Raw genomic sequence first — 25,420 nt, forward strand, 5'->3', positions numbered from 1 at the left:
GTTGATCCTCTTTATTTTTTCAAAATCTCTTTTAATAACTTGTTTTATGGCACATTTTGCTAAATTTTTATAATTTCTCAATCACGTTTATATTCATTTTTTTTCTCTGTCTTCCGTTTCCAATTGTTACTTCATTTCTTATTTTCAGTCTCTACTTTCATGTATTTAATTATTTAATTATATTCAGATTTTTCCTCATTTATTCATTTCTGTATCTCCAGCGCTCATTTTCACTCTACAGAAGGGATTTTGACTGTACTGGACATTAATTTACAATCTTTTTTTTCCTTCTTTAGCTGATCCATTTCTGTCTTGTATTTGGTCCTTAATTTCTCTGTTTGAGCCTAAATTTTTCTCTCTCTCTCTTTCAGGATTTTCTCAACCCACTTCTTAAAAGACATTTCCGTGTTTTGGTTAAAAGGAAAAATATTGCTCTTTATTGGATGTAATCATCTCTATAATTTTTACAAGTTGAGTAACTTGAGTTCTGTCTTGTTTTTCTCTTCGTTTTTTACCCTAAACCTCACAAACTCCCTTCTTACTGAATGCATGTTCCTTTCGAACTTATTTTAAACTAGAATAGTGTTTCCTGTTGCACTCTTTCCACATCCTGTCCTCCCAATCAGCACAATTCTCAAACACTCCAGCTCATCTGGGAATCAAATTGCTCAACGTCAGGAATTACTATTCACACAGATTTAGGTTTGGTGTTTTTAAACATGAGTGTCCATGAGATTTAAAGATCCAGGAAAAGATGTATTTTTGAGCATTACTGTGTAGAATGTCTTCCAAATTTCACGGGGAAAAAAAATGTATAGGAGCATATAAATGTATAGGGATATTTCAGCTAATTCAAAGAAGTGCAAAAATTGTAATTTGTGTCCCCTCAAAAAAGTGCCTTAAATCCATGGCTGTTAAAATGATGGAACAGGTCAAAACTACGCAAACATACAGCTCATATGTGAGAGCAGCAAAGTGCTGTTACCGGACACAACAGCAAAAACAAACAACATTTTTTCTTAAGTATAAGCATTATACATAGTTTGTGTTTCTGGTGTAGAACCAGACTTTATTTATCTTAATTTAATGCTATATATTGAGCAGTAAACTCCATGTACGAGATAAATAACTGAGGGAAAATGCACTGTTGGTCAGCTTCACCTAGCGTGCAGGCGTGAATTAGCAGAAGACGTCAATAGTTTCATAGAATAGAATTCACTCTCAAAGGGGAAAATTGAAGGAATTCATAGTTTTATAATGTTATGGATTTATGATAAAGGCTTAATATATTTATAATTGTAGAAACTAATTCTAATGTAGATTAAATAGAGTGTAAGACAATTTTTTTAAGTTTCTGTTTATGAATGCAAAATAAAGCCATTATATATTCACGGTCATTTCTAGCCTGACTTGACTAAAAACTGTGGCATCAGAAATAAACTAAGAAAATGACAAGAGGATCTAATAACTTTAGACTTAGACCCCCTAGGCCCCTACTATTGGTTTCTGTTCCCAGATTATACACAACCTGATCAATCTGAATGCTTCAACTGTAAATCACTTTGGTTTCCCTATATTAGTTACCTTAAAATTAATTTGAGTTTCCTTATGTGCTGAGATGAGTTTGTCTTTCATAATCTGGTTGGATTAACTTTCTGTAACAGTCAAATGTCCCTTTATTTATTGGGACATTAACATTTGCCTTTTGTATTCCATATGTCCATAAATAGGATGTGGAAGTAAATCCCATAGAAGTAAAGCAACAGAGAAATGTGTGTTTGCAAAAAAAACAACAACTCCACATGGGATTCTTTGAGATACATTGTCATTAATGTAAGTTTACTGCTTTTAGTGCAAACAAAAATATTAAAAACGATGAAAACATATGGTCTAGAAATGCATATGATACAGAGTATTTAATGGCATGTGTTGTATAACTCATCTTTTGCAAGTAATTTCGTTTAAGTAAATACCAGATGATTTCTGTCTTGGGCAACTGAGAATTATACACTTGTTTAAACAGGCTTTAAGCTGCCATGACACAATTCAGCTCTCACTGTAGCAACAGACCATTTCAGTTTGGATGACTTGAATGCAGGTTTTATTTGTGCATTAAATTAGGGTCGCTTTCAAAGCTTTCGGCATGGTACACTGTTGAGTCCATTCATGTAAACAGTAGATGGGCAGCCTGGTGACAAGGGGTCCGAACGATTCCAGCACATCTTCTCATCTCTCATTACTTATACGTCTTCATATGCCACAGTCCATCATTCAGATAGTGAACGTTCTCAATTCCAATTCCCTTGTTTACTTTCCCTCTGTTCAGTGATGTGAGACAAGAAAATATTTTTAAATGAAATGCACTTCTCTTTGTTATATTTTAGTTTTCAATAACCAATTAATTGTAGTCACAGATTTAAACTGATGCTGATTTATTTATATTGATTTCATTCATTATTTCTTCTAACAACTAAAATAATTTTATACATGATGTATTCACACCACAATCGTATGGAAGCCCGTTTACACCAATAAATAAAAAATAAAAGAAGGTTATTGAGACTTATCTCAGAATTGCAAATTTGATATTAACTCGCAATTGTGAGTTAAAAAGTTAAAATTGCAAGTTATAAAGTTGCAATACTCGCTATAGTGAGGAAAATCTCTGATTTTATTTCTCAGAATTGCAAGTTACAAAGTCAGAATTGCAATTCTGAGTTTTTTTCTTCAATTTTGACTTCATAACTCACAATTGCAAGTTTATATCTCGCAATTCTGAGAAAAAAAAAAAAGTCAGAATTGTGATCTAAAAAGTCAGAATTAACTTTTTTTTTTTTTTATTCAGTGGCAGAAACGGGCTTCCATACAATCAAGACTATAGACATTAATTGTGTTTTTTATTCAGAGTCCAGGAACTGCATAAAATCACTTACATGTCATCTGCAGACATCTTCATGACTCCCACACAAAGCGCGTGCTGCTTCCCTTCTGCCATTATGGCCTGAAACAAATACTTAAGGACAACATCTTGTGATCATCAACACACACCAGTCAACCGCTTTGGCAACTACCTGAAATAAATGGATTTAAGTTGGAACACTAAAATGACTAAAACTGAAATAAAAATAAATGAAAGCTAAATAGAAATGTTAAACAAAAATGAAAGTGCAGAACATAACTTTTAAAACAAACTGAATTTAAATAGAAAACCAAAAATATACATTTAAAACATAAATAAACTCATATAATCATATATAAATAAAATAAAACTGATAATAATTACATTATCACAGATTGGAATTGACAACTTTTGGATTGAACTATTCCTTTACAATGAATCCATAGGATTAACTCATCAAGTGGGAAAAAACATACACACATACATACATATATATATATATATAATTGAATATAATACAACAGTTGGAAAGATACGACTACTGTGTCTGTTGCAGCAGGGTAGAGTTTGGCTCCTGGTGATGTGAGGCCTGGGCACATGATATTAGCTCCACTCAGAACAAATTTGATGGCTCCTTTATCTACTTGTTGGTGTGGCAGAATGAAGGGATCTGAAGAACAGACACGTGAGTAGCAGCCATTAGTCTGACCAAAGGAATAAGTCGTCTGACTTAGTAAAAGAAGTACCCTTCTTGCACCCGGCAATCTTTTCTGCAGAGAAACATCTTACTGCTACTGATTTGAAGTATATAAGTGCTGACTTACATTTGTGTAGAAGTCTGAGGGTGGGATAGAAGGGTCCTTCTCTCTGTCTGAAGAAGAGTAGCTCTCCGTTTACCGTAAGAATTTCAATATGCTCATGACTGGAATCATAAAATATCACACACCTCAGATGTAAAATGAGTAACTCTCTTAGTTCTGCATATCAGTAAGCACTGACTTTATATATAGTGCAACTCTTACCATCTCACAATTTTGACAGGGTCCTTTTTGGGCATTATCTGGTTGAGCCAATCATCGATGTTGGGAAACTGATCTAACAGCTGATTCTTTATACCCTTAATAACAGATGTCTTCAGTTGAATACAGTTTGAAACATTTTCCTTTTCATCAAATCTATTAAGAGAGAGAGAAAAGGAAATCATCTAATTTAATGTTCAATACCTGCAGAGTAGAGGTCTCTGTAATATTATAATTTTATGGTAAAGTATGGTAAAATAAAGAAATTAGTCTAATATAAAAGCCTCACATGACAATTACCATCAGTTGTTCAGTTTTTATAATAAATGTAAACATACAATTGAATCAGTATTTTTTATTTTTTTATTAGAAGTATCTTGGCAAAAATTAAGTATTAAAAAAATACAGATGGATCATTTCTAATGAACCATGAAAATCAGCTGACAGAGCAAGTTAGCAGAGCAGCTAAACAGGTTGCTGTCTCGATACAGAATTAAGGGCAAATATTAAGTTACTATAGCATATAAACTGATAAGCGTGTGCATGCAACATGTCTTCTATTTCTACTGAGAAGCCAAAGCTACTGGGTTACTGAAACAATACATTACTGCAACAATGCTAAGTTATGTTCGCTACTATTTATAAGGTTGACAACGACTCAAGCTTACTTTTTAAACATCCTTGCAGGTCGTTATCCGTCACTCTTGTCCTCCGATCTGTGTGATCTTACAGTTCGTAACTGTTAAGTTTTCTGAACCAAAAAAACCTAAACATTCAGAAGATGTGATGAACGGACTCCACGCTTCACTACCGCAGGTGATTCCGGTTTACGACAGTGGTAAATCTTTTACGGCAAGGAATGGAAGTACAGTATGACAAAATGATGCTATGTATTTTGCTATACATAAAACAAATACCAAACTTTAGTCGCTAATGATAGTCAAAGTGAGTAAAAAATGTAACTAATCCCAGCATATTAAGACACTTGTTTTGCATTACACCTTTCCCAGAAATGTTTAAATATGCACCAATTTGCGTACATACCCAGATCAGAAGATTGATAAAGTAAAAACGGCAAAATATAGATTGGAGTAATTTTTATGAAAGAGCTAGTTAAGTGAACATTGAGGAAAGTGCATGAGGGAACAATCATTGAGAAAACTGCTTTTTTAAAAATTATTATTATTATTATTAATTTCCTTTCCACAAGTCTGAAAGCAAATGTAACGGAAGCAAATTAGTCCAAAAACCTGAAAATTTTATCAGTGCATAAACAAAGAAATGCCTAAAGAGTATCGTCTTATAATCTGAGCCAACTTTGATATCTACCATAAAATATACACATATATATATAAAAAAAACAACGTCAAGTTTTGTGTGGTTATTGGTTAGAATATCAATGTATTTTTATGAAAATAATGATGTACTGCCAGTTTATTATGTCTAAGGATGCTTTGGTCTATTCACCCACCCATTATCTAGACTTAATTTGTCATGGAGATTTTTCAATGATGATCAAATAAACTGATTAGAGGGACAAGATCATGGAAACACATACAGTTGTTTATTCTGAGGCAATAAAAATGAGCATACTTTTTCCAGACACTTGGACGAATGTCCACTTAAGTATGATTTCTCAAAACACCACTGCCGAAAACTCCACAGACCGATCCAGTGATGCCACACAGAGGAGCTTCTCAGTATACGGGTCTAATTCAGAACTTAAGGGATATATAAACTTGGAAACACTAGAATGTTAAAATGGTGCTGCTGTGCTTGTTCTGAGTTTTCGGAGAAAGAACGCAGTTGCAATGTAGTCGAAAGTGTCAAACATCAAAGTTGTGTGTAAAATGTATATACAAAATAAACAAGAGGAAGAAATGTGAGATGATGTAAGCAGGGAGGGGAAAAGAAGGAAGATGTACAAGTTAGTGTTTAGCAGCGTTAACATTCCTACAAACAAAACAAGTGCTTGGTTTTATCTAATGTTGGCACATACTGTGAAATTACCAATCAGCCACAATTGTTCTACTTCTCAATAAATCATTCACAGAACATAAACTGCTTGTGACCAATCAGCTGAATCTCCTTTTCCTTGTACAAACATTGGCAAAAGAGAAAACCTGTTTTCAATGTTCACACACTTGGTACCCAATGTGACACCGACTGAACAAACGAGTCAAATACAGTGAATGTGGTGTTGGTTTTTTTTTGCACAGGTAATACATAAATATGTTATGTGATATTTGCATGAGTAAACGATGAGAAAAAAAATAATAATCACGTGTCAGAGAAAACAAACAAAAGCCATGGAACAAAGTCTGAAAATAAATACCTTTCTTTTTTAAGCTTGGGAGTGTCCAATTCTCAAAAGCATTTTAACTAAATCATTTTGTGTGGTCTTTTCTTCTAATTGAGAGAAATACAACTTACGCTACCCTGTCAAAGCCATGAAGAGAAAACTGATTCAGTTGTTGGTCACTGGGGTGAAGATGTTAAATTGAACAAAACTCGGAAAAAGGGGTTCCATGTGCTAAGGGAAGTAAACAACGTCACTGAGAACAGCTTCCTCCTGTCATTTCTGCCATCCCTCATTTATACCTCTTATTCTCACGCTCTCTCTCTCTAAGCCACATAGTTGTATTGATTGGGATTGTCCTTATCCCTTTCCATGTAGTCCCTGTCAATAAGTGACTCTATCCTCTTCTTCAGATCAGCAGGCTGCAAAAAGAAGAAACAAAATTTAGTTGCAATGGCACATGTTCTCTGCTGTGAGCACAGTGAATCTTGGGTTTATTCTCAATTTTAGTGACATTGTGTACATATTGCTCATATTATATGAAAACTTAAGACTAGAGGGGTAAAATAATGCATTTACTATGAATAATTTAACTAAAATCTAAATGACTATGAGAAATCCCTTGACTTTGGTCATAATTATTTTTGCCAAACATAATTTGCATTAAAATTCCATATTCTTTATTTAGGCATCCCATTTTCCAACCAGCTGAATTTTGTCACTTGATCTTTCAGAAATCATTCTAATATGCAGATTTTGGTGCTCAATAAAGATGATCAATACTTTCTGTAACATTACAAATGTCATTACTGTAACTTTTGATCAATTAAATGAATCCTTGCTGAATAAATAAATAAGTTGATTAATTTTCATTAAAAAAAAAATGCTTGGACACACAGCGATTGTACAATGTGCAATTAAAAATACTCTTATTGTAATGCACAAAGCAGTCACACAGTACAATAAATATTAGTAACAGAGCACAAGACTTGTTGAAGTATTCTAATTCTGTTTGACTGTTCACTGGCACTTTATGTTGTGTGCACAGTCTAGCAGCACAACATCCACAGTGAAACAGCTCCGTTAACTGTGAAACCAAAACGTTGGGGCAACCATGACCTCACCTTGACTGGGAATTTAAGTTGGTTGTACACCTCAGACACCAGAAGATTATGGCTGAGAGTTTTCCTCATCTTCATGATTCGAACAATTGCAGCATCGATTTGGTACTGACGATCCTGGAAGACTCTCTCTGTAGTGCTGGCTTGCTCCTCCACCTGTGATGTACAGCAAAGAGCATGAGACTTTCACACAACATCAACCAAATGATAGGTGTGTGCGGGGACAGTACCGTTTCTTTCATCTGGATCTGGTTGATTTTAATCCTGAAGAGTTTGTGTTTGAAATCATCATTACAAGAGAACTTGTCTCCGTCCTCCACGTCTTTACTCTTCGGGGTTTTGGTAAGGACACGCGCCTTCCCACAGGCCAGTGACTGCAGAGTCCGCCTCAACTCACCGTCCTCTGCGAATGTATTCGTATTTTAATTCACTGGAGGCTCTTTTGTCAAATTTGTTAAACATTTTGGAAGTTAAGTCAATATCTTCTCTAAATATAAATGTATAAGGAGCAAACATCGAGCTGTATTAGCAACTCTTCAAAGTTAAAAAATACAACTTTCACAAAAAAAGGCTTGAATAGCTCAAATCCCAACCTCTAGAATATGGAAATCACTTTTACTGTACTTCTAATCACACTGCAAAGAAGTGATGTTTTCTTTAGCATTTTGACCTTGTTTTCACGTGCAAATGTCTAAAGATTCTCATATCAAGAAACATTTACTTTAGAAGCAAGATTGCATGCGGTAAAAATTCTTGTTTTCTGTGGAATTCATCTAAAACAAGAACAGATATCTGCCAATGGACTCAAGTTTTCGTGTCCCATTGTTCTTTTTTCTAGGCATATGTTTTTACCATTTTAGAATTGTTAATGCCTTAACTTGCGAAGGACTTTTTTAGGACCCGCAGAAACCCTGGTTTAACATTGAATGCATTAGTATTTCTTAAAATCAAGAATAAATTGCAATGCATTTGCTTGTCACAAGTATCCATACCAATGCCTGTAGCCAATTTAATATCCTCCAGAGAGAACTCCTCTGCTTCATTAAACATCAGCAGGACTAACGTCTGAAACAGGGAAACCTGCAGCTCTTTTTTGCCCTGTAGTAAAAAAAGGAAAAAATATATATATAGCCATTTCCATTTTTCTGAGAAACCTTTAGAAAAGAACATTGTGACTGAAAATAAATAAATAAATATATACACACACATACATGTTTAATCAGCTACTAACAGTCTGGTATTTAAGCCCAATTGCTTTTTACAAAAGAAAATTTAAAAAAGTGCATTACCTCTTTGAATTCTGCCTTTAAAACGCAATGTCCTAACGTCGACTGCCACTGTAGTTTCCGTCCACTGTGTTTGCCCAGGTAAAACGTTTTGAAAATCTCTTGAAATCTTACCATCTGTAGAGTGAAGAGTATTAAAAAAGGTTATTAATGTCATGTTAAAGGACAAGGGAACATCCCATATCTCAATATTCATCAGAACAGACCTCTGGAGGCAGATGTACTTCCATGGGGACGTATGTTGGCCAATAACCCATAGTGAGGATGTTCACCGTCAACTCAATGTTCCCAGGAATATTTTGGCATTGCATGTGCTGAGGTGCAGAGAAGAGAAATTTGAAATATGTAATTAGACAAGAGAATGTAAATAATGACAATAAAAATAAAAGCTCTCCTTACCTGTTTGAACTGCACCATAATATCTTTTGACAGCTCCATGTCTTTGAACATTCCTTCCAACTTACTGGTAAATGCAGCGCCACATTCTACAAGAAAAACACAATTCGCCATTTTTTACTTCACAGTCTGTCGAAGCCTCGGTGTTAATGAGGATGCGATGTTTTATGAATCAAACATAAAAGTAGAAATGTAATTTACCATGCTTCAGTTTCGACAGCATTGATTTCTCAGCATCTACAGAGGCACTCTTTCCCACTAGTAACCTCTTCGCCAAGTCTTTCTTGTAGAAGGCCTCAAAAACATCTTTGCCTTAAAAGAGAGATGAGAAAGTCTATGAAGCTTGGACGGATGTTTAATAATTGAAGGTCTTTAGAACAGAGCATTAAGTTTAAATGTATTACCATAAATAAACCTGAAGATGATCATTATCTTGTCCAACATTTTCTCGAGTTCCTCATCAGTCGCTTCTTTGTTCCCAGCACGGAGCTTTGAATCCACATGTTTTGCTATAGCACATAAATTTGCAACATTAGTGTATATTAATATGTGTCTTGATCCAATCAGCTGCAAGCTCTCAATCAAACAGAAACCCCTGAAGATTGCTCAGAAAATGACATTTGTGAACCGACCTATGAGCTCTGCAGGTTTGTTCGGCCGTTTATTGATGTAGGTCTCGAAGGCCTCCTTCATGCCATTAACAAACTTCTCATTCCTCATGAAACACACATCAATGATGTGATCGACTTTATCCTTGAAATCCAAAAGCTCCTGGACCATTGTCTTGTCTTTCTCTGGGTTGATGACAATTGTGCTTCCAAATGCCTGAGACACAACAAACAAGGCTTGTGATATTGAATGCGCACATTCAGAACTGTTGGGTCATGTTTTTTTTATGAAAAAAAAAAAATCTAGATGGGTTCTCTGCACACCTTGATGTACTCGATCCAGTGCTGGAGAAGCACCTGCACGCCTCCCTTCACACGACTGAAGAGCTGGTACAGCAGAGACAGATCCTGAATACGGTTCTCATCCAGCAGGTTATTCAAACCTACAGAGTAGTAAGAAAACGATCACTTATGTGAAATTTTGAGGACGGTTAACCATTTGAACACCAAATACAGTATCAATCATCTTCATTTGTAGAAGGCGATACCTTTCTGAAGTATTGCAGGGAGGTGTTCTCCAAGCAGCTGATTTTCTACTTTGGCAATGAGACTTTTTCTACAAATAATAAAGATATATATTTTTGCCAAAATAACTAAATAACTATACTACTATAGTAATGCAAATTATATATTTTCTGCATACGTACTGTGTGCTCTGGTCTAGGTATGTAATGACTCTATCTGCCTCCTCTTCCAGACGTTTGTTGACATGATGGAGATACTCTGGCACCTGAAAAGAAAATATTTGTTCAGAATAAATAACTGAAATGTTACTATCCTAAATGGGACAGAAAAAAAAATAATTTAAAGTACGATTCTTTCATTTCTATGTTCCACAAAAACAAAACAGCAGCATATCTTTGTAGGGGTGTGAATAATTTTGAAAAAAACTAAGGGCGCTGACACTTTAAAGATTTAAAAGAAATACAAATACAAATAATTTCCACTTAATGAGGAATGCCAATCATTTATTTCTCACAGAATCAAAATAAAACAATAAAACCAATACTTTGTTCCCCTGATGTGAAACTAACCTCTCTTTCTTGCATGAGTCTCTGGCCCTCTGCAGCATAAAGTCGATTTGTCTCCTCCAGAAAGCGATCTTCGAATGAATCCTGATAAATCTGTCATTAAATGAACAAAGGTGTGATTACAACAACAATACTAACAGGTTTGACCACACAATTTAAGGCCTGAATGATATCAGGGATCAAGATCTCACAAGATTTGCCATGGTTTTGTTTAATCTTTCATTAATGTATGAATGCAGAATAACAGCTTTTTCAACTGAGACTAAGTGTAAAGATGCAAATTACAGGATGAAGCATAATGTTGATGCTTAAATATTTCACACTCATCCATCAGTTTAAGAAAATAAGTTGCTACAATACAGACACTACCATGGAGATAAACGGGCCATGTAATTTGAGAGTTTAACTAACCAGACTTCTTTTCTGTGTAATGTGAATGTTATTGGGTTTACTGACTTTATACAGACATGCCACTTAAGCAAGCAATAAGAAACACCAGTACATTGCTTACGGTTGGTAACCATGTTTTTTTACAGTAAAAAAAAAAAAAACTGAGGAGCAAGTCAAAATTATTCATATTATTAAATGGTTATGCCACATGCAAAATAAACCCAGATACGTTGGTTTGAGTACAACTGAGAAAGCAGGTGAGCTAACCTGCAGATCTGAGAGCATGCTCAGAAGACTCCTCAGGAGACTGCGGTCTACAGCCTCTCCACTCCGCTCTCTCTCAATAAGAAGCAGAATCCCATCGATTGTCTTACACTGCACCTTCAGGTCGCTGATGATATAGAAACGAAACAACTCCAAGCCCATGTCCCTGACGACAGAACACAAGTGTATCTTTAATCACCAGTGAACAGCAAAGCAATGGTAGTAAAAAAAAGACAGCAAATGTGACAGAGCCTCTTTACAAATTCTTTCGGCAAAGAGTGAAGACCTACCAGATTGATGGCAGCATTGAATTTTGTAAAACATATGTGCGATCCAAAAACAAAAATATACTCCTAATCATGATCTAGAAGAAAAGAGAGTGTTTTTGTATTAAAAGCATTTTGGCAAACAAGTAAATAACTAGATATAAGAACATTTAATAAAAAGGTCAACTTACAACCTATTTGAAATAAATGTACAGACAATAGGTCTAGAGTCGACTAACTTCACTAACCATTTGTCTGCAGTGATCTTGCCAACATTTGTCTATTTTCTTGAGGAACAGAACACTGTCTAAGGCATCCGTAGAGCAAGAGTTAAGAAATGGTTTCATATGACAGAATTTTCCCTTATACATTTATGTTTTAAGAAATACATGATAAAATATATATATATTTTTTTTTTTTTTTTTTTTACTTCTAAATTGTTTCTAATAACTTTATCATGTCTGATTGGCCATTGTTTCACTTCGTGAAAAAAATAAATACACATTTTCATGATGAGCCCAGATGCATGCTATTCACTTTAACTCTCAACAGCAAGAAACTGCATATAAATGTATAGCAAGGAAAAGGATATTCTCTGAACTGGTCAATCTGAGCCTTGATATGGTCTTCACAGACCACTCGGAGCTGTTTATAGAGCTTGGCAGATATCTTATGGGAGCACAAATTTTCAACAGCCTGAAAAAACAAAAGGGAAAAAATAGCATTAGATTCCATGTATAATAATACTAAATGATCAAACAAATATTTACATAAACCTACCTGATAGAGCTCTTCTAGGTTGTACTTTATTGAAGTGCTGTTCTGTATGGCCTCTACTGCCTCCTTCAGCTTCTGCCAGGTCTCATTCGTGTAATTCTCCGGTAATTTGGGCTTTTCTGATGTAACATTATAAGAAAAAAAAAAGGATACTTAAAAACAGTTATGATGCGTAAGAAACATAAAAACGGATTACGGTTTCAATGAAGGTCAGGTTTTGATATGGTCTATACAAGTGATGTGCCATCATAAACAAATGCACGTTACATAAAATATATATACAAGTTCATACAGATAAAAAGCTGATCTCACCGGTGACAACAGCACAGTATTTTCTTTAATACAGCAGTTACTAAAGTGATTTACTTTCATTAATGCATTCAAATACACAAAATAATGCTAAATTTAAAAATTATGGCTACTAGGACAAAATTTAAAGACTGTGTGGCAGTCTGTGTGGCATAATGTTGATCACCAATTAAAAAATGAGTTTAAGAAACAGTTAGCATGTATAAATTACAGTAAGGACATTATCATGGGGTAAACTGGGTTAACATGCACTTTGAGGGTTTAAAAGCAGAAATATTATTAAGCTGGTATGTTTGCTACAACACCTTCATACTTCTTTTAAAATGTGTTTTGGTATTCGTATCGTTTTGCTTCATAACTCACTGTTTTTGAGTATATACCGTCATGGCCAAAAGTTTTGTCAGTGACATGCATTTTGTGTTTTGCTAAATTTGCTGCTTCAGTATTTTTAGATCATTTTACAACATGTTTCTATAATATACTGAAAAACAATTATAAGCATATCATAAGTTCTAAATACTTTTTTTGCCCCGACAAAAAAATATAATGAGTCAATATTTGCTGACCCTTGTTCTTCATAACCTCTGCAATCCGCTCCAGTATGCTGGATATTAGCATCTGGGCCAAATCCTGACTGATGACGATCCATTCTTGCCTTGTTAGTTCTCAGAGTTGATCACAATTTGTGTTCTTCTGCTTGTCCACTCACCTTTTGAGGACTTGACCACGGGTTCTCTATGAGATGGAGATCTGGGGAGTTGCTGGCCACGGATCCAAAATGTCAATGAAGTGATCTTCAAGCCACTTCTTTAATCACTTTTGCTTTGAGACATGGTGCTCCATCATACTGAAAAATGCACGATTCATCATCAAATTGCTCATGGATCTGTGGAAGAAGTCGCTCTTGCAGGACGTTCTGATACCATTCTTTATTCATGGCAGTGTTTTTGGGCAGAATAAATAAGAGCCCACTCCCTTGTTTGAAAAGCAACCACACACAGGGAGGGTCTCTAACATTTTATCTGTATGTTACAATTTCTTCTTCGAACAACCAATTTTCCAGCTGTCCCAAGCAGTCGGAAGGGACCTTCATCAGAGAAAATAACTTTGCATCAGTCTTCTACTGTCCAATCCTTGTACTTCCTGCAGAATTTCAGTATGTGCTTGGTGTTTTTCTTGGAGAGAAGTGGCTTCTTTGTTGCCCGTCTTGACACCTGACCATTGTCCAAAAGCCTTTGCGTCACGGTGCTGCAGATGCTCTCGCACCAACCTGCTGCTGTTCCTGAACAAGCTCTGCACTGATGGAGACACGATTCTGTAGCTGACTCCTCAGGAGAAGACGGTCCTGGCACTCGCTGGTCACTCTGGGGCGTCCTAAAGACTTCTTCACTGCAGTCGGACTCAAACCTCTCTCCTTGAAGTTATTGATGATCCAATAAATGGTTATTTCAGGTGCAATATTCTTTGTGGCACTTTCCTGGCATGTGAGGCCATTTTAATGCAAAGTGATGATGGCTGCACACGTTTATTTGGAAGTAACCATTGCTAACAAGAACACAATGATTGTACATGTGTTGTCTTAGAATCAAAAAGGTTTTTTTTTTTTTTTTTTGGTGAAAAGTTCTTTTTTTTTCTTTTTCTTTTTTGGCCAATGAAGCTTTTAGCAATTATTTAAAATGCATCTGATCCCCCTACACAATAATCTAAATAAAACAATGTGAATGAACACCACAACAGATTAAGCAGCAAACTTTGAAAAACAAAAATATTTTGTCACTGCCAAAACATTTGGCCATGACTGTATATACACACGCACACATTAAAAAAATACATTTAATACAAAATTATAACAAAGAAAAGGATGTTTACATCAGTTAATAATCAAAATAAACTATTGAGTGTTTCAATTAATCTCAATTCATTGTTGTTGTTTTTTTGCTTAAGTAATGGAAGTTCCTTAAAAAAAATAAACGCCAGTTAAATAATAAAGTCTATATATAAGTGTGTGTATATTTATAAAGCTGGTCTCAACACCCTGACAGCAGCACTTTTCCTTTTCTAAGATGGTTACTGGAGTTGCTTCCTACGGTTTTAGATGCTACGCATCATTTCTGAACATCGCAGGTGCGTTTAGCCAAAATGCTGCATAGGCTGGCAGCTCGCTAAGTTTGGAGACACAGCACAAGATGTTTTCAGACAAGACGAAGACGAACTCCGACTATTCACCTACCTTTAAAGTTCTTGATAACAAGTTTCTTCGCAGCACCGGGTTTGCTGTTGGAGAAGGTGGCGGAGCCCGCAGACTTGGTCAGTCCGTTAGCATGATGCCCGACACCTCCGGACAGGAACACATTTCTCGCCTTTGAACACGATTCTGCAGAGTTACATGACTCCTCGGCCATCTTCACATCCAGTCCGATCAAATCCAGCGGGTCCTCGAACCTCAACTTCTTCTGGATGTGCTGCTGCTGCTGCAGTGGACTGGAAGAGCTGGACGTTGTGGAGGAGGAATTACAAATGGCTTTAGGAGACGAAGATATTGAATCAATGTCTTCCTTCTCGGAGCTGTTAGTTTTCCTCTTCTTAGAAGCCGTTAAGCTAACGTTACTGTCGTTGTGAACATCAGAAGCTGCCGGTCTGGGCTCTTGGGCTGGCGGTGGGGGATTAGGGGAAGGTAAACCTGTTGGAAACATGAAAAAAGAAATACCAAATCAAATCGCTAATCTACTAATGCTACGATCCCGGTGAGTGGACGCTTTCTATTCCTCGGTCTCGGTCGGGGAAAGTGCAACCTCGCGGCTCCGAGTAAGAATTAAGTGGAAAAAGAGGATAAAATGAGAAGTGCAGCCCCACTTGGACCCTTCTCTGTTCTTGTTATTGCCAGCAGAGGAAAGATGGTTGAATACTGCTTCCTCTCGCTCGAGCACACTCTTGCGCGCTGCACAAAGTCCGTTAGATCACAAACTGATTTTTGCCGAGAGCTGTGTGCGTTAAAGCATTCTGCCTGACGCTGTCTTTCCGCTCGGTAAATAGACTGGTATTTTTGGTTTGAGGAAAAGTCCGCGGGGAAATAGTAACTTTTCTAAGAGGCGACGATGACCCGCCGGAAGTACTTCCAACCGTTGCGCAGCTGCTGTTGAGGCGCTTTAGTAAAGCGCGAGGCCTGACGTTCCCGAGCCTCCGCCAGGGGGCGACAGCACATAAAGCGCAAGCCAGCCTCCAAATACTGTTGTGAATATCCTCCAAGCTAAAATTTATTTTGTATTTTTTTATTTTTTGTGCCAAATTTTATCATGTTTATTTTTACTAAAAGGTTTAATTATATTATCCATAAATGTCTGGTCAAGGCCAGTTGTCACATTTAATGGGGCAGGATGTCAAATGGGTTTTAATTAATTTTATGGTTAACTAAATACAACTTATTTTATTTAAGTCGTTTTGAGAATGAAAAATGGTTTAATTTAGCTAGAAAATATGTATAATGTGCTGTATAATAATCATGTTTAGCTGTTTTTAACAGATTTTATTATAATAATAATAATAATAATTATTATTATTATTATTATTATTATTATTATTATTATTATTATTATTATTATTATTATGTCTGATTTTTGTACTGAATCCAATAAGGGTCAATTTGACTACAACTATAACCATCACACACAGATTCCCGGTGGTGGATAAAGAACTTGAAATCTACACTTAAGTAAAATTATAGATATCTTACCAGAAGCTAATAAAGTCTCCTTACTGTTTAGAATATTACTTAAGTAAAGGTTTGTGACATTAAATGTACTTAAGTATGAGAAGTATATTTTTAGTCTCAAACGCATTGGAAGTAAAAATACAAGTTAATTTAAATAGAAAAGGAGCAAATTAATATTAATTATTGTTCTGTTCACAGCTTTAGCATCTACACTGTTCAGTTTTAACTCTTTCCTTTAAAACCTTAAATCTTTTCATAGCAAATATTTTTAGTCTGTATGTTTTAATTTACTAGACCAGTCGTCTGCTTATATATTGCGCTCTGAAACAGGAATGAACAGCTTTGTAGGTGATTTACTCACACGCAGGTTTGGTGAATAAAGAGTGCTCGTGAACTTAATGCTCGTGCAGGAGGAGCTCGTGTCACATGACGTGATGTTATATGAGTTTTGAGCCTCTTCTACTGTCTATGGTTAGAGCTGCTGCTGAACCGGGTCTCACTCACTCACCGTCGGCGAGCTCAGAATTAGACACCCGTCGCGATGGCTGTCCGCGGTTGTGTGACCCTGCTCTTTATTCTACTGAGCGGTACGTACGATTGTGTTGTTGAGGGTTTTATTTCAGACGGTGTCACATAACAGAAACCGATATTAAGTTTATTTTTGGAAGGTTATCGCAGGCCCAACAGGAGCGCGAGAGCCTGTTTGCATTAGCATTAGCGTGAATTCTAATCTACGCCAGTAGAAGATTGTAAGATAACCAGAGAGATTGTCGGCTTGTGGGATAAATATTTACCGTCCTTTCATTGTTTTAAACACTTTTATACAATTCAGGAGTGATCAATAAATTAACGTACTTAAATTCGTTTTAATAGATGACTTGTGTATTACCGTTAATAGACTAGTTTGCTTGCTAACGTTAGATTGTTAGCGAATTAAAATGTAAAACAACTTCGGCTGAAATATGTTTAGGGGGTGTTCAATATAGTGTATAATTTTGTAAAATTAAATAAAAAACAAAAACCTCTGGCCGTTTCTCAAACTAACGTACTTGGCAATAATTGGTGCAAAATTTGAAGTTTTAATCTCCAAAAATGCTGTCTGGTTTAGTAGTTCACTTGATTTTCAGACACAACCGGTGTGATTCAAGCTGTAATAAAGCCAGTATATCGTTTACTTTAGTATTAACTGCAGTGTGTGAAATAAATCTCATATTAGTTATAACCACTGGTCTACATATGACTGGTCTAAATATGTCTCTATAATAGATCAGTGGTTATAACCACTGATAGATCAGTGGTTATAACGCTTTTCAATGGGTGTTGAGACAGACTGACATTCTGTGTTAATATTTTCAAACACTCACTTTGACATTTCAATAAAAAAAAATGTAATATATTTTCAGCGAAAAATGGAAGTAATGCCATTGATTTCTCTCACTTGACACGTTCAACCTCAAAAGCATGTGATCCTGAAGCGCTTGTTCAGTGTTTTTTTTTCTTCTTCTTTTTTTCTTCTCATCCACCCTTATTCATAATCATGTGATGGGTTTGTGTGTGAAGCACCAGGTTAATGATTTCATCAAACCACAGGACAGGGGACAGTCACTCACTGTGATTCTTTAAAGGCTGGTGTACTTTACACAGCACTTAAAGTCTGAATAGGTTTTAAACAAAACAGCATACTCTTGACGACTTTGCAAATCGTTACAAACGAAAAAACTGGGCGTTGTACACCAAATGACTGAGGATCACACTACCAGACTTTCAAGTCATTCTGAACTCCGCAAACTCAAGCAGAAACATGTGCCTTCCTGCTAAGAGATGCATGTTAAATGAGAGCAACATGAGTTCTATAATTGGTCCAAAATATCAAACATGTTTAACTTTTGACTGGATGGAATCAGTTTGAAGAAAGAAAAAAAAAATTAGAGTCTGTGCCCATCACACAGTATGTGATTTTCTGTGAAATCTGTCAACTCTGAATGCCTAAAATTTGTAGACTGGCTTTGACTTTTGGAAACTAGCATCAACTCCTGATTGCAAATTGAAAAGCTGCTGTATTCCAGCCTTAATCAGTTAGGTCTTAGACAAAAACTGCTTCCAGTTAGTCAGGAAGGAAGGTACTGGAATGTGCTTGGGTTGCTGTTTTTATTTCCTTACTAATAGAGGTGGTTGAAAGGCTGTGGTGTGTCCGACTAGTCTTTCACTTTTTTTTTTAATGAATATGAGGAAATAACATTATGCTTCCACTGTCTAGGTATCGTGTATGCTGATGTTCTTGTGACTTCATCAATACCTGCTGCTTCAACCCCCTCCAAACACACTTCAGCTGTGACTACCCCACTTCCAACCACACATCACAACACAACTAATTCCACCACAGAAGCGCCAACTACTCCACATCACAACACCACAAATTCCACCACAGAAGCGCCAACTACTCCACATCACAACACCACAAATTCCACCACAGAAGCGCCAACTACTCCACATCACAACACCACAAATTCCACCACAGAAGCGCCAACTACCGCACACACTAATGCTACAACAGCCCCAACTCCTCCTCCAACATCATCTCCTGTCCCCAACCCAACTGTTGGAAACTACAATGTCAAGTCAGACAATGACACAGTCTGTCTTTTGGCAAAGATGGGTCTTCAGTTCAGTTTCAAAATGAGTGAGGTAGGTACAAAAGATCTGTACAGAGGAATACAGGAATTGAAAGTTGTTTGATTTCACTACTAATTTCTTGTGATAAGCTATTGCCACTGCTACTCTTTTATTATGTTCTTGTTGTTTAGAATGCCAGCTTCCAGACTCTTAATCTTGACCCGAGTCCTAATGTAACAGAAGTGAATGGAACCTGTGGAAGTGGTGGCAGTGACTCTTCCCTTGTGCTGAAGTCAGATGAAATCACAGTTCATTTGGTCTTCACAAATGTAAGTCTTTAAAGAAAAGGGTCAAATATTGAGTGGATTAAGTCCATTGAGGTGAAGAGGTGGTAAATGTTTTGGGTTGGTCTTTTTTTGCAGTCTATTGGTAAATCATTAATGTTGTCAATTTTAATGCATTGTATCTCTCTTGTAAGATCGGTTTATGCCCAACTTAGGGTTAGGTTTAAGAATGGACCCTAGTTCAGTGGATTGTACTCTAGTTTAACAACACACTGATTAAGCTGACTTTAAACTGACTTAAAAAACTGACTTAAAAGTTGTGGAAATTAAATGATCTAGGAACTTTATACAGTGCATGTCTTTGTAGGAATAAGTATGGAATCTAACCTGATTAAGGTTGATGGGTTGGCATTGGACCATCATGCTTGTTCGTGTTTTTTTTTTTTTTTCCTAAAAATTGTTTTTGTACATTTTCATGAAACTGCCAGTTCATAAAATGACTTTTTTTCTTATATCAGGTTGCATCTGACTGTTTGTTTCTTACAGGTTTCACAGAAGTTCCGTCTACATGCTTTGATGCTCTCTGTTAATCTTACAAATGGTAAGGGATTTTTAATGTAAAAAAAAAAAAAAAGGTGAAAATGAAATGCCTGAAATCTTTTTATTCTCATTATTTTCTTCCCAAGACAATAACAAGGCAGTAGCAAAATTCTATATTATAGTCTAAATGTGTATATAATTAAAAAAAAATCAAGTGAATGTAGGCATTACAATATAAAAAAAATATTAATTTTGAGGTTTGCTAAACATTACACTTAACGGTATTTAATGCTGGTTGCTTTAGATTAACAGTAAGTGAATGTTACATTTTGAGGTACTCTAAATGTCAAGACCTGTATCCCTAATGGGGTGTCTCATCTCTTATCATGTATTTATGTCCTGTCTTCTGATTATCATCTCAACAGGAAATGTTTTCAATGCCTCCAATAATAATTTGTCTCTATGGGAGGCATCTGTCGGAAGCTCCTACATGTGCAAAAAAGAGCAGAGTTACAACATCACTGACAAGCTTACCATCAACACGTTCGAGCTACAGGTGCAGCCTTTCGCAGTCCAGAACAACAAGTTTAACACAGGTATATATTTATGTTTGTGATGCTCAAGAATAAATCTGTGATCATGACCTCTTTAGAGGTAATTATACAGCTCATGTATAACTGGACTTTGTCCTTTAGTGATGTACTTCATCAGCTACTTTTCTACTCGTACTACTGCTCAATAAGCAGTGCTTTCCAGAGGGGTGTGAAAAGCCACTTTGCTTTCCAGTACTTATTAGGGTTCATTTTGAAGCTTGGGTACTGCTCTCATGCATCTATATCTGATAAGGCCATGGTTTCCTGTGATCATATCAGATGTGACTTGCTACACCAAGTTCACTGGAAGTAAGATGATGAATATGAACAAATTATATGATGACACAGAAGGATTAATGGCAGTCTAAAAATGTCCTGCCAAATTGGTCCTGATAGCCGAATATGAGTTATGAGTTTTAAATGTCGAAGTCTTAAATGTGAGGTAAGAACATGATGATTCTTGGCAACACTTCACAATAAAGTGACATTTGTTAACGTTAGATGACCGTTTTAGTTTAGTATACTTCTGAAGCATTTATTATTTTAATGTTAATTTCATCTAATGGTCCTGAGCTAATATAAGCTAACATTAATCGGTTGTATTTTTATTAACTAATGTTAACAAAGATAAATAAATCCGTAAAGTCTCATAGAATTAGCTCCGTTTAACCAGATTAAGTGTCTGTGATTATATTAAGTTTGTGAAGTTTTGAGAATGTCTGCAGTGGTGTAGCAGCTTCATTTTACATTCATTCATGTTCTCTTTGTCTGCAGCTCATGAATGTTCAATGGATGACACCAGCCTCTTAATCCCAATCATTGTTGGTGCCGCTCTGGCTGGTTTGATTTTCATTGTTGTGATTGCATACGTGATTGGTCGACGAAGGACCTTTGTTGGATATCAAACACTGTAATGCAACAAAATCACAGAATCAAATCCTGGGTGTTTTAAGGGACACTCAAGCCTGTTCCTGGACCATTGTAAATATAGTGGGGTTTTGTGCAATCTCAATTGGCAATTGGCTCATGGCCACGGGACTTTCAAAACTGCAACATTGAAAATCTAAAGATATAGTGGCTCTCCAGGACCAGAGCTTCCTATTGTGAAGTTTTTTAAAGCACCACAAAATTGTGTTGTGAAGTAAGTGCATGGTCTCTTTGGGTTTTGGCTTAAAGCTCCATTTACAGTTACAGTACCTTGGTATTTGGTTGAGAATATGTAAGAATAATAGTATCATGGGTTGTGGCCAATTTAAAATGTAATCGCTTAATATCAGACCATGCACTTGCTTCTCTTAGACATTCCTTTTAATTGTTTTGTTTTTCATTTTGCAATTAATTTAGCTCATTTTAATTTGTGCCCATCAAATCTATCATTACTGTGTCCACAGCTTTAAACTGAAACTGCTTTATATCACCTGTCTTGCAGCATTTGGGTTAAATGTTAAAAGAAGTTCCATAAACAAGTTGGTACTCTGCACTATAGTGACTGGATAGCTAACATTTATTAACATCAGGTGCTTTCGCATCAGTTTGGTTGTCCTATATTCAGAGCAGAATCTAAACATGCTGGACGGCCCGTTCAAAAAATTGAAATTCTAGAACAGGAAAGCAAATGCTTGAATGTGTAAACTACGTTACAAGTATTTAAAAAATGCAGACCATTGTAATAGATTTCTTTTTTCTTTTTTTTTAAGTGACATTTAGTGAAGCATAATGCAAAGAAATGCTTACTGGCATTTAAATGCTTTTTAAAAATGTGACCCTGGACCACAAAAGCAGTCTTAAGTCGCTGGGGTATAATAGCCAAAAAAAACATTTTATGAGTCAAAATGATAGATTTTTCTTTTATGCCAAAAACCATTCGGATATTACGTAAAGATCATGTTTCATGAAGATATTTTGAAAATGTAAAACCGTAAATATATTAAAACTTAATTTTTGATAAGTAATATGCATTGCTAAGAATTCATTTGACCACTTTAAATGTGATTCTTGTCAGTATTTGGAATTTTTTTTTTTTTTGTGCACTCATATTCCAGATGTCCAAATAGTTGTATCTCAGACAAATATTATCTGATCATTATGTACCTTACATCATTGGAAAGCTTCATTATTCAGCTTTCAGGTGATGTATTCATCTCAATTTCGAAAAAAATTGACACTTAAGACTGGTTTTGTGGTCCATGGTCACAAATGGTTTTGGTAATGTTTGGTTACCCTTTATTGGGGTTTGAAAAGGGACTATTAATTATAAAGCAGCTATTCTTCACAATTTAGAATTATTTACTTCTATTCTAGCCTGAAAGATAAATTGTATGCTGCAAGATGACGTTTTGCACCTGTTTGAATAATCTTTGGTAGTGGCTTTAGATTTTTTTTTTTAGTTAGACATGACTTGTGTTTTCAGTTGCAGAGCCTTTTCAGAAAAGTTCTTTGCTTTCTCATGTATTTATGTTCTTATCATACATTATGGCTCTCTGGGTTTCACAGATTCTTTTTTTTCTTCCCTTTTCATTTTCCAGTGAATTTTTCACGTTATGCACTATTCTAATTTAGTCTATGCAGCACCCACTCAGACTCTTTTGTAAATGTTTGTAGTTTTTACTATAGCCAGGACAAATTAAACCTTTAAAACTGGTCACTGATAATTTTGTGCCTCGCTTAATGCAGTTACTTTTGCTTGCCATTCAATCAGTTTCATAAATAACTTGTAAAATAAAGATGGATCTATTTTACTTTTTTTTTTTTCTTTTTTTTTCCTGAACATACCTGTGTGACCGTTTTCTGCTTGCAGACTTGTGAAAAGGGATTCCTTATCTGACTGCTCTAAATATTTAATGTGTTTCATGAGATTTGGTTGTTCTATTTTGCAATGGAATAGCTTTGTTTCAATGGGCTTTTAGATGCAATAAAAGGTGAAAGACGATTGTATATAACACTAAAATCAGTGTGGGCCATCTTTTCAGTAAAAAACTGTCATGCAATTGTTAAAGAATTTTGTTTCATATAGGTTTCAACTGCAGTTTGACACATTCTTGCAGTTTCTTGTTTTGTTTTTCCCTCATTCATTCTTTTTATTTTCAGCTGAGGATTGCGTCGCAGATGAGCCTGATAACTTCATTGTCCCTATAGCGGTGGGAGTTGCCCTGGCTATCCTCATTATTATTGTCTTACTGGCCTATGTGATCGGAAGAAAGAGAAGTCAGACCTCTGGCTATGAGCAGTTTGATTCGTAATATTAATCTGAGAATATGAATGCGTCCATGCAAATTCTGGCTAATCTAGCAGTATTTCATGAATCTAATCATTTCAGTTTATGTGCACATAAATTCTTTTGAAACAAGTCTCATTTCAAATATTTTATTGTATTCCCTTTCCACTATGTTATGTAACATGGTGATTATAAAGTAAGCCTGTATGGCACAAAATACAATGCTTATTCTGCATCGATCTGACTGAATTGTGAGTCCTGTTGTGATTAACAAAATCTTTGGAGTGCGTAACGGTACTATGTTCTTTCCATAATCACTCACCCTCCCTTTCTTTCTCCCTTTCTCCCAGCGGAGGAATGCTTTCTGGATTCTGATTTGAGTTTTCTTGTACCTATTGCTGTGGGTGTGGCTCTCAGCTTCCTTATCATCCTAGTGCTTATCTCTTACCTGATTGGCCGGCGGAAGAGTCGCACTGGTTACCAGTCCGTATAACAACCCAAGCTGCTACCATCTTGCCTCTAAACCCGCCCTGTCCTTTTACCATTTATACTTTCTCCTCCTCTCTCTTCCGGTCCTGTTGGCTTCCTCTTTTGCTCTGCAAGTTGCTCGACCCTCCTCATCTGCCAGCACTAACTGCTGATGACACCCCTATTTCTAACACATTTGATTGCACAGTTATAGCATTACTACATAATTATATCTCTGAGCTCTAATAATTTCCTTTGTATGATTTAAACATTTTATGAATGATGTGGCATATTTCAGCTTGATCACTCTTGAAGCAATGTCAGCCGGCATGATTCACTTGTAAGCACAGGCTGTAAAAATCTACTGGCATTGCTCTGTATGTTAAATGCATGGGGAAAAAATTGTGCTCTATGGATGATCAGTTCTGAATGTTGTGACTTATTCATGTAAACTATCATCATGACTGAATGATGCAGTTTTAGAATTAAGAATCTTTTGAGTTCATTAACTATTGAATGTAAATGCTCAATTAGTTCTGTGTCGTGAATCAGTTGTTGCCTAAACTATAGGGGTGAAAAGTATCCTGATGCATTTTCTTAATCGGCAGATCTTATGATAAGTCACACTATTGCACTAAGCACATTGTATTATAAAGGGACACAATTAAATTTTTTTTTTTTTTTTTTGACTTTAACCAGCATTGAACATGAATATGTTGTAGATCATGTTTTACTTGATTTCATAAGGTCCCTCTCAGGGAATGTTGGAAGTGTTATAAAAGGCCTATTAGTACATGGGGTTTGTGGATTTAGTTTGTCATTTCTCTGGACACAGGAATACAATGTACAAAATACACCATTTCTAAGACCAAAGCTACAAGTTCCTGTGTATTTTCTGTCTTTTCTGCTTTGCATCATGAAAACACTAATGTGTCCGAACCAGTCCATTTGTGTACAATTTAATTTTTCTTAAAAACCCCCAAAGGATTTATTGTTGTACTATAGTGTGTCTTTTAGTTGTTTCTTTGTTCCTTCTCTATATGCCCTTGATGTGTTATGTTAAGAATGCTGGTTAAAATTGGGAAGAAAAAAATCAATAAAATGGCTTTTATTTAATTTTTTGTACAGTAGTCTTCGTCTCTCTTTGTTCTCTTGCCCTGACCTCTTTTTGAGAATCTCAGTACAGTGCTGATTTCACATTAGACCTGTGGCGTTAAGTAACTGCAGTTTTACACAGTTCACATGGTTTCAGTTATAACCTCTAGCTTCCACTG

At 35.9% G+C, this 25,420-nt stretch overlaps 3 protein-coding genes across 4 annotated transcripts; 1 reads left to right on the top strand and 2 right to left on the bottom strand.

The window, feature by feature from the left end:
• Positions 1–2,084: 2,084 nt before the first annotated feature.
• Positions 2,085–4,773, bottom strand: LOC128027205 (malignant T-cell-amplified sequence 1). Its single transcript, XM_052614559.1, has 6 exons — positions 4,587–4,773; positions 3,922–4,074; positions 3,724–3,821; positions 3,436–3,569; positions 2,934–3,001; positions 2,085–2,318 (listed from the first exon to the last, which is right to left on the bottom strand). Exons 1-6 carry the CDS (start codon positions 4,595–4,597, stop codon positions 2,237–2,239), a joined length of 546 nt encoding a protein of 181 aa, XP_052470519.1. The 5' UTR covers positions 4,598–4,773; the 3' UTR covers positions 2,085–2,236.
• Positions 4,774–5,460: 687 nt separating this feature from the next.
• On the bottom strand, positions 5,461–15,851 carry LOC128027200 (cullin-4B). The gene is made up of 20 exons (XM_052614550.1): positions 14,956–15,851; positions 12,420–12,535; positions 12,232–12,335; positions 11,888–11,957; positions 11,664–11,737; positions 11,377–11,539; positions 10,723–10,812; positions 10,336–10,418; positions 10,177–10,244; positions 9,953–10,071; positions 9,653–9,845; positions 9,425–9,529; positions 9,222–9,332; positions 9,024–9,109; positions 8,831–8,938; positions 8,628–8,741; positions 8,331–8,436; positions 7,569–7,741; positions 7,342–7,494; positions 5,461–6,639 (listed from the first exon to the last, which is right to left on the bottom strand). The coding sequence occupies exons 1-20, from the start codon at positions 15,416–15,418 to the stop codon at positions 6,544–6,546; spliced, it is 2,595 nt and encodes an 864-aa protein (XP_052470510.1). The 5' UTR covers positions 15,419–15,851; the 3' UTR covers positions 5,461–6,543.
• Positions 15,852–16,855: 1,004 nt separating this feature from the next.
• On the top strand, positions 16,856–25,260 carry LOC128027207 (lysosome-associated membrane glycoprotein 1). Of its 2 annotated transcripts, none has more exons than XM_052614564.1 (6): positions 16,856–17,021; positions 18,692–19,119; positions 19,239–19,376; positions 19,878–19,932; positions 20,297–20,467; positions 23,552–25,260. In XM_052614564.1, the coding sequence occupies exons 1-6, from the start codon at positions 16,976–16,978 to the stop codon at positions 23,701–23,703; spliced, it is 990 nt and encodes a 329-aa protein (XP_052470524.1). In that variant the 5' UTR covers positions 16,856–16,975; the 3' UTR covers positions 23,704–25,260. The 2 variants fall into 2 exon arrangements, with proteins under 2 accessions (XP_052470524.1, XP_052470525.1); XM_052614565.1 differs by lacking the exon at positions 23,552–25,260 and adding an exon at positions 21,239–23,411.
• Positions 25,261–25,420: the final 160 nt, after the last annotated feature.

The sequence above is a fragment of the Carassius gibelio genome, chromosome A14 (assembly GCF_023724105.1).
Source record: "Carassius gibelio isolate Cgi1373 ecotype wild population from Czech Republic chromosome A14, carGib1.2-hapl.c, whole genome shotgun sequence".
In the NCBI taxonomy this organism is placed as follows: domain Eukaryota; kingdom Metazoa; phylum Chordata; class Actinopteri; order Cypriniformes; family Cyprinidae; genus Carassius; species Carassius gibelio.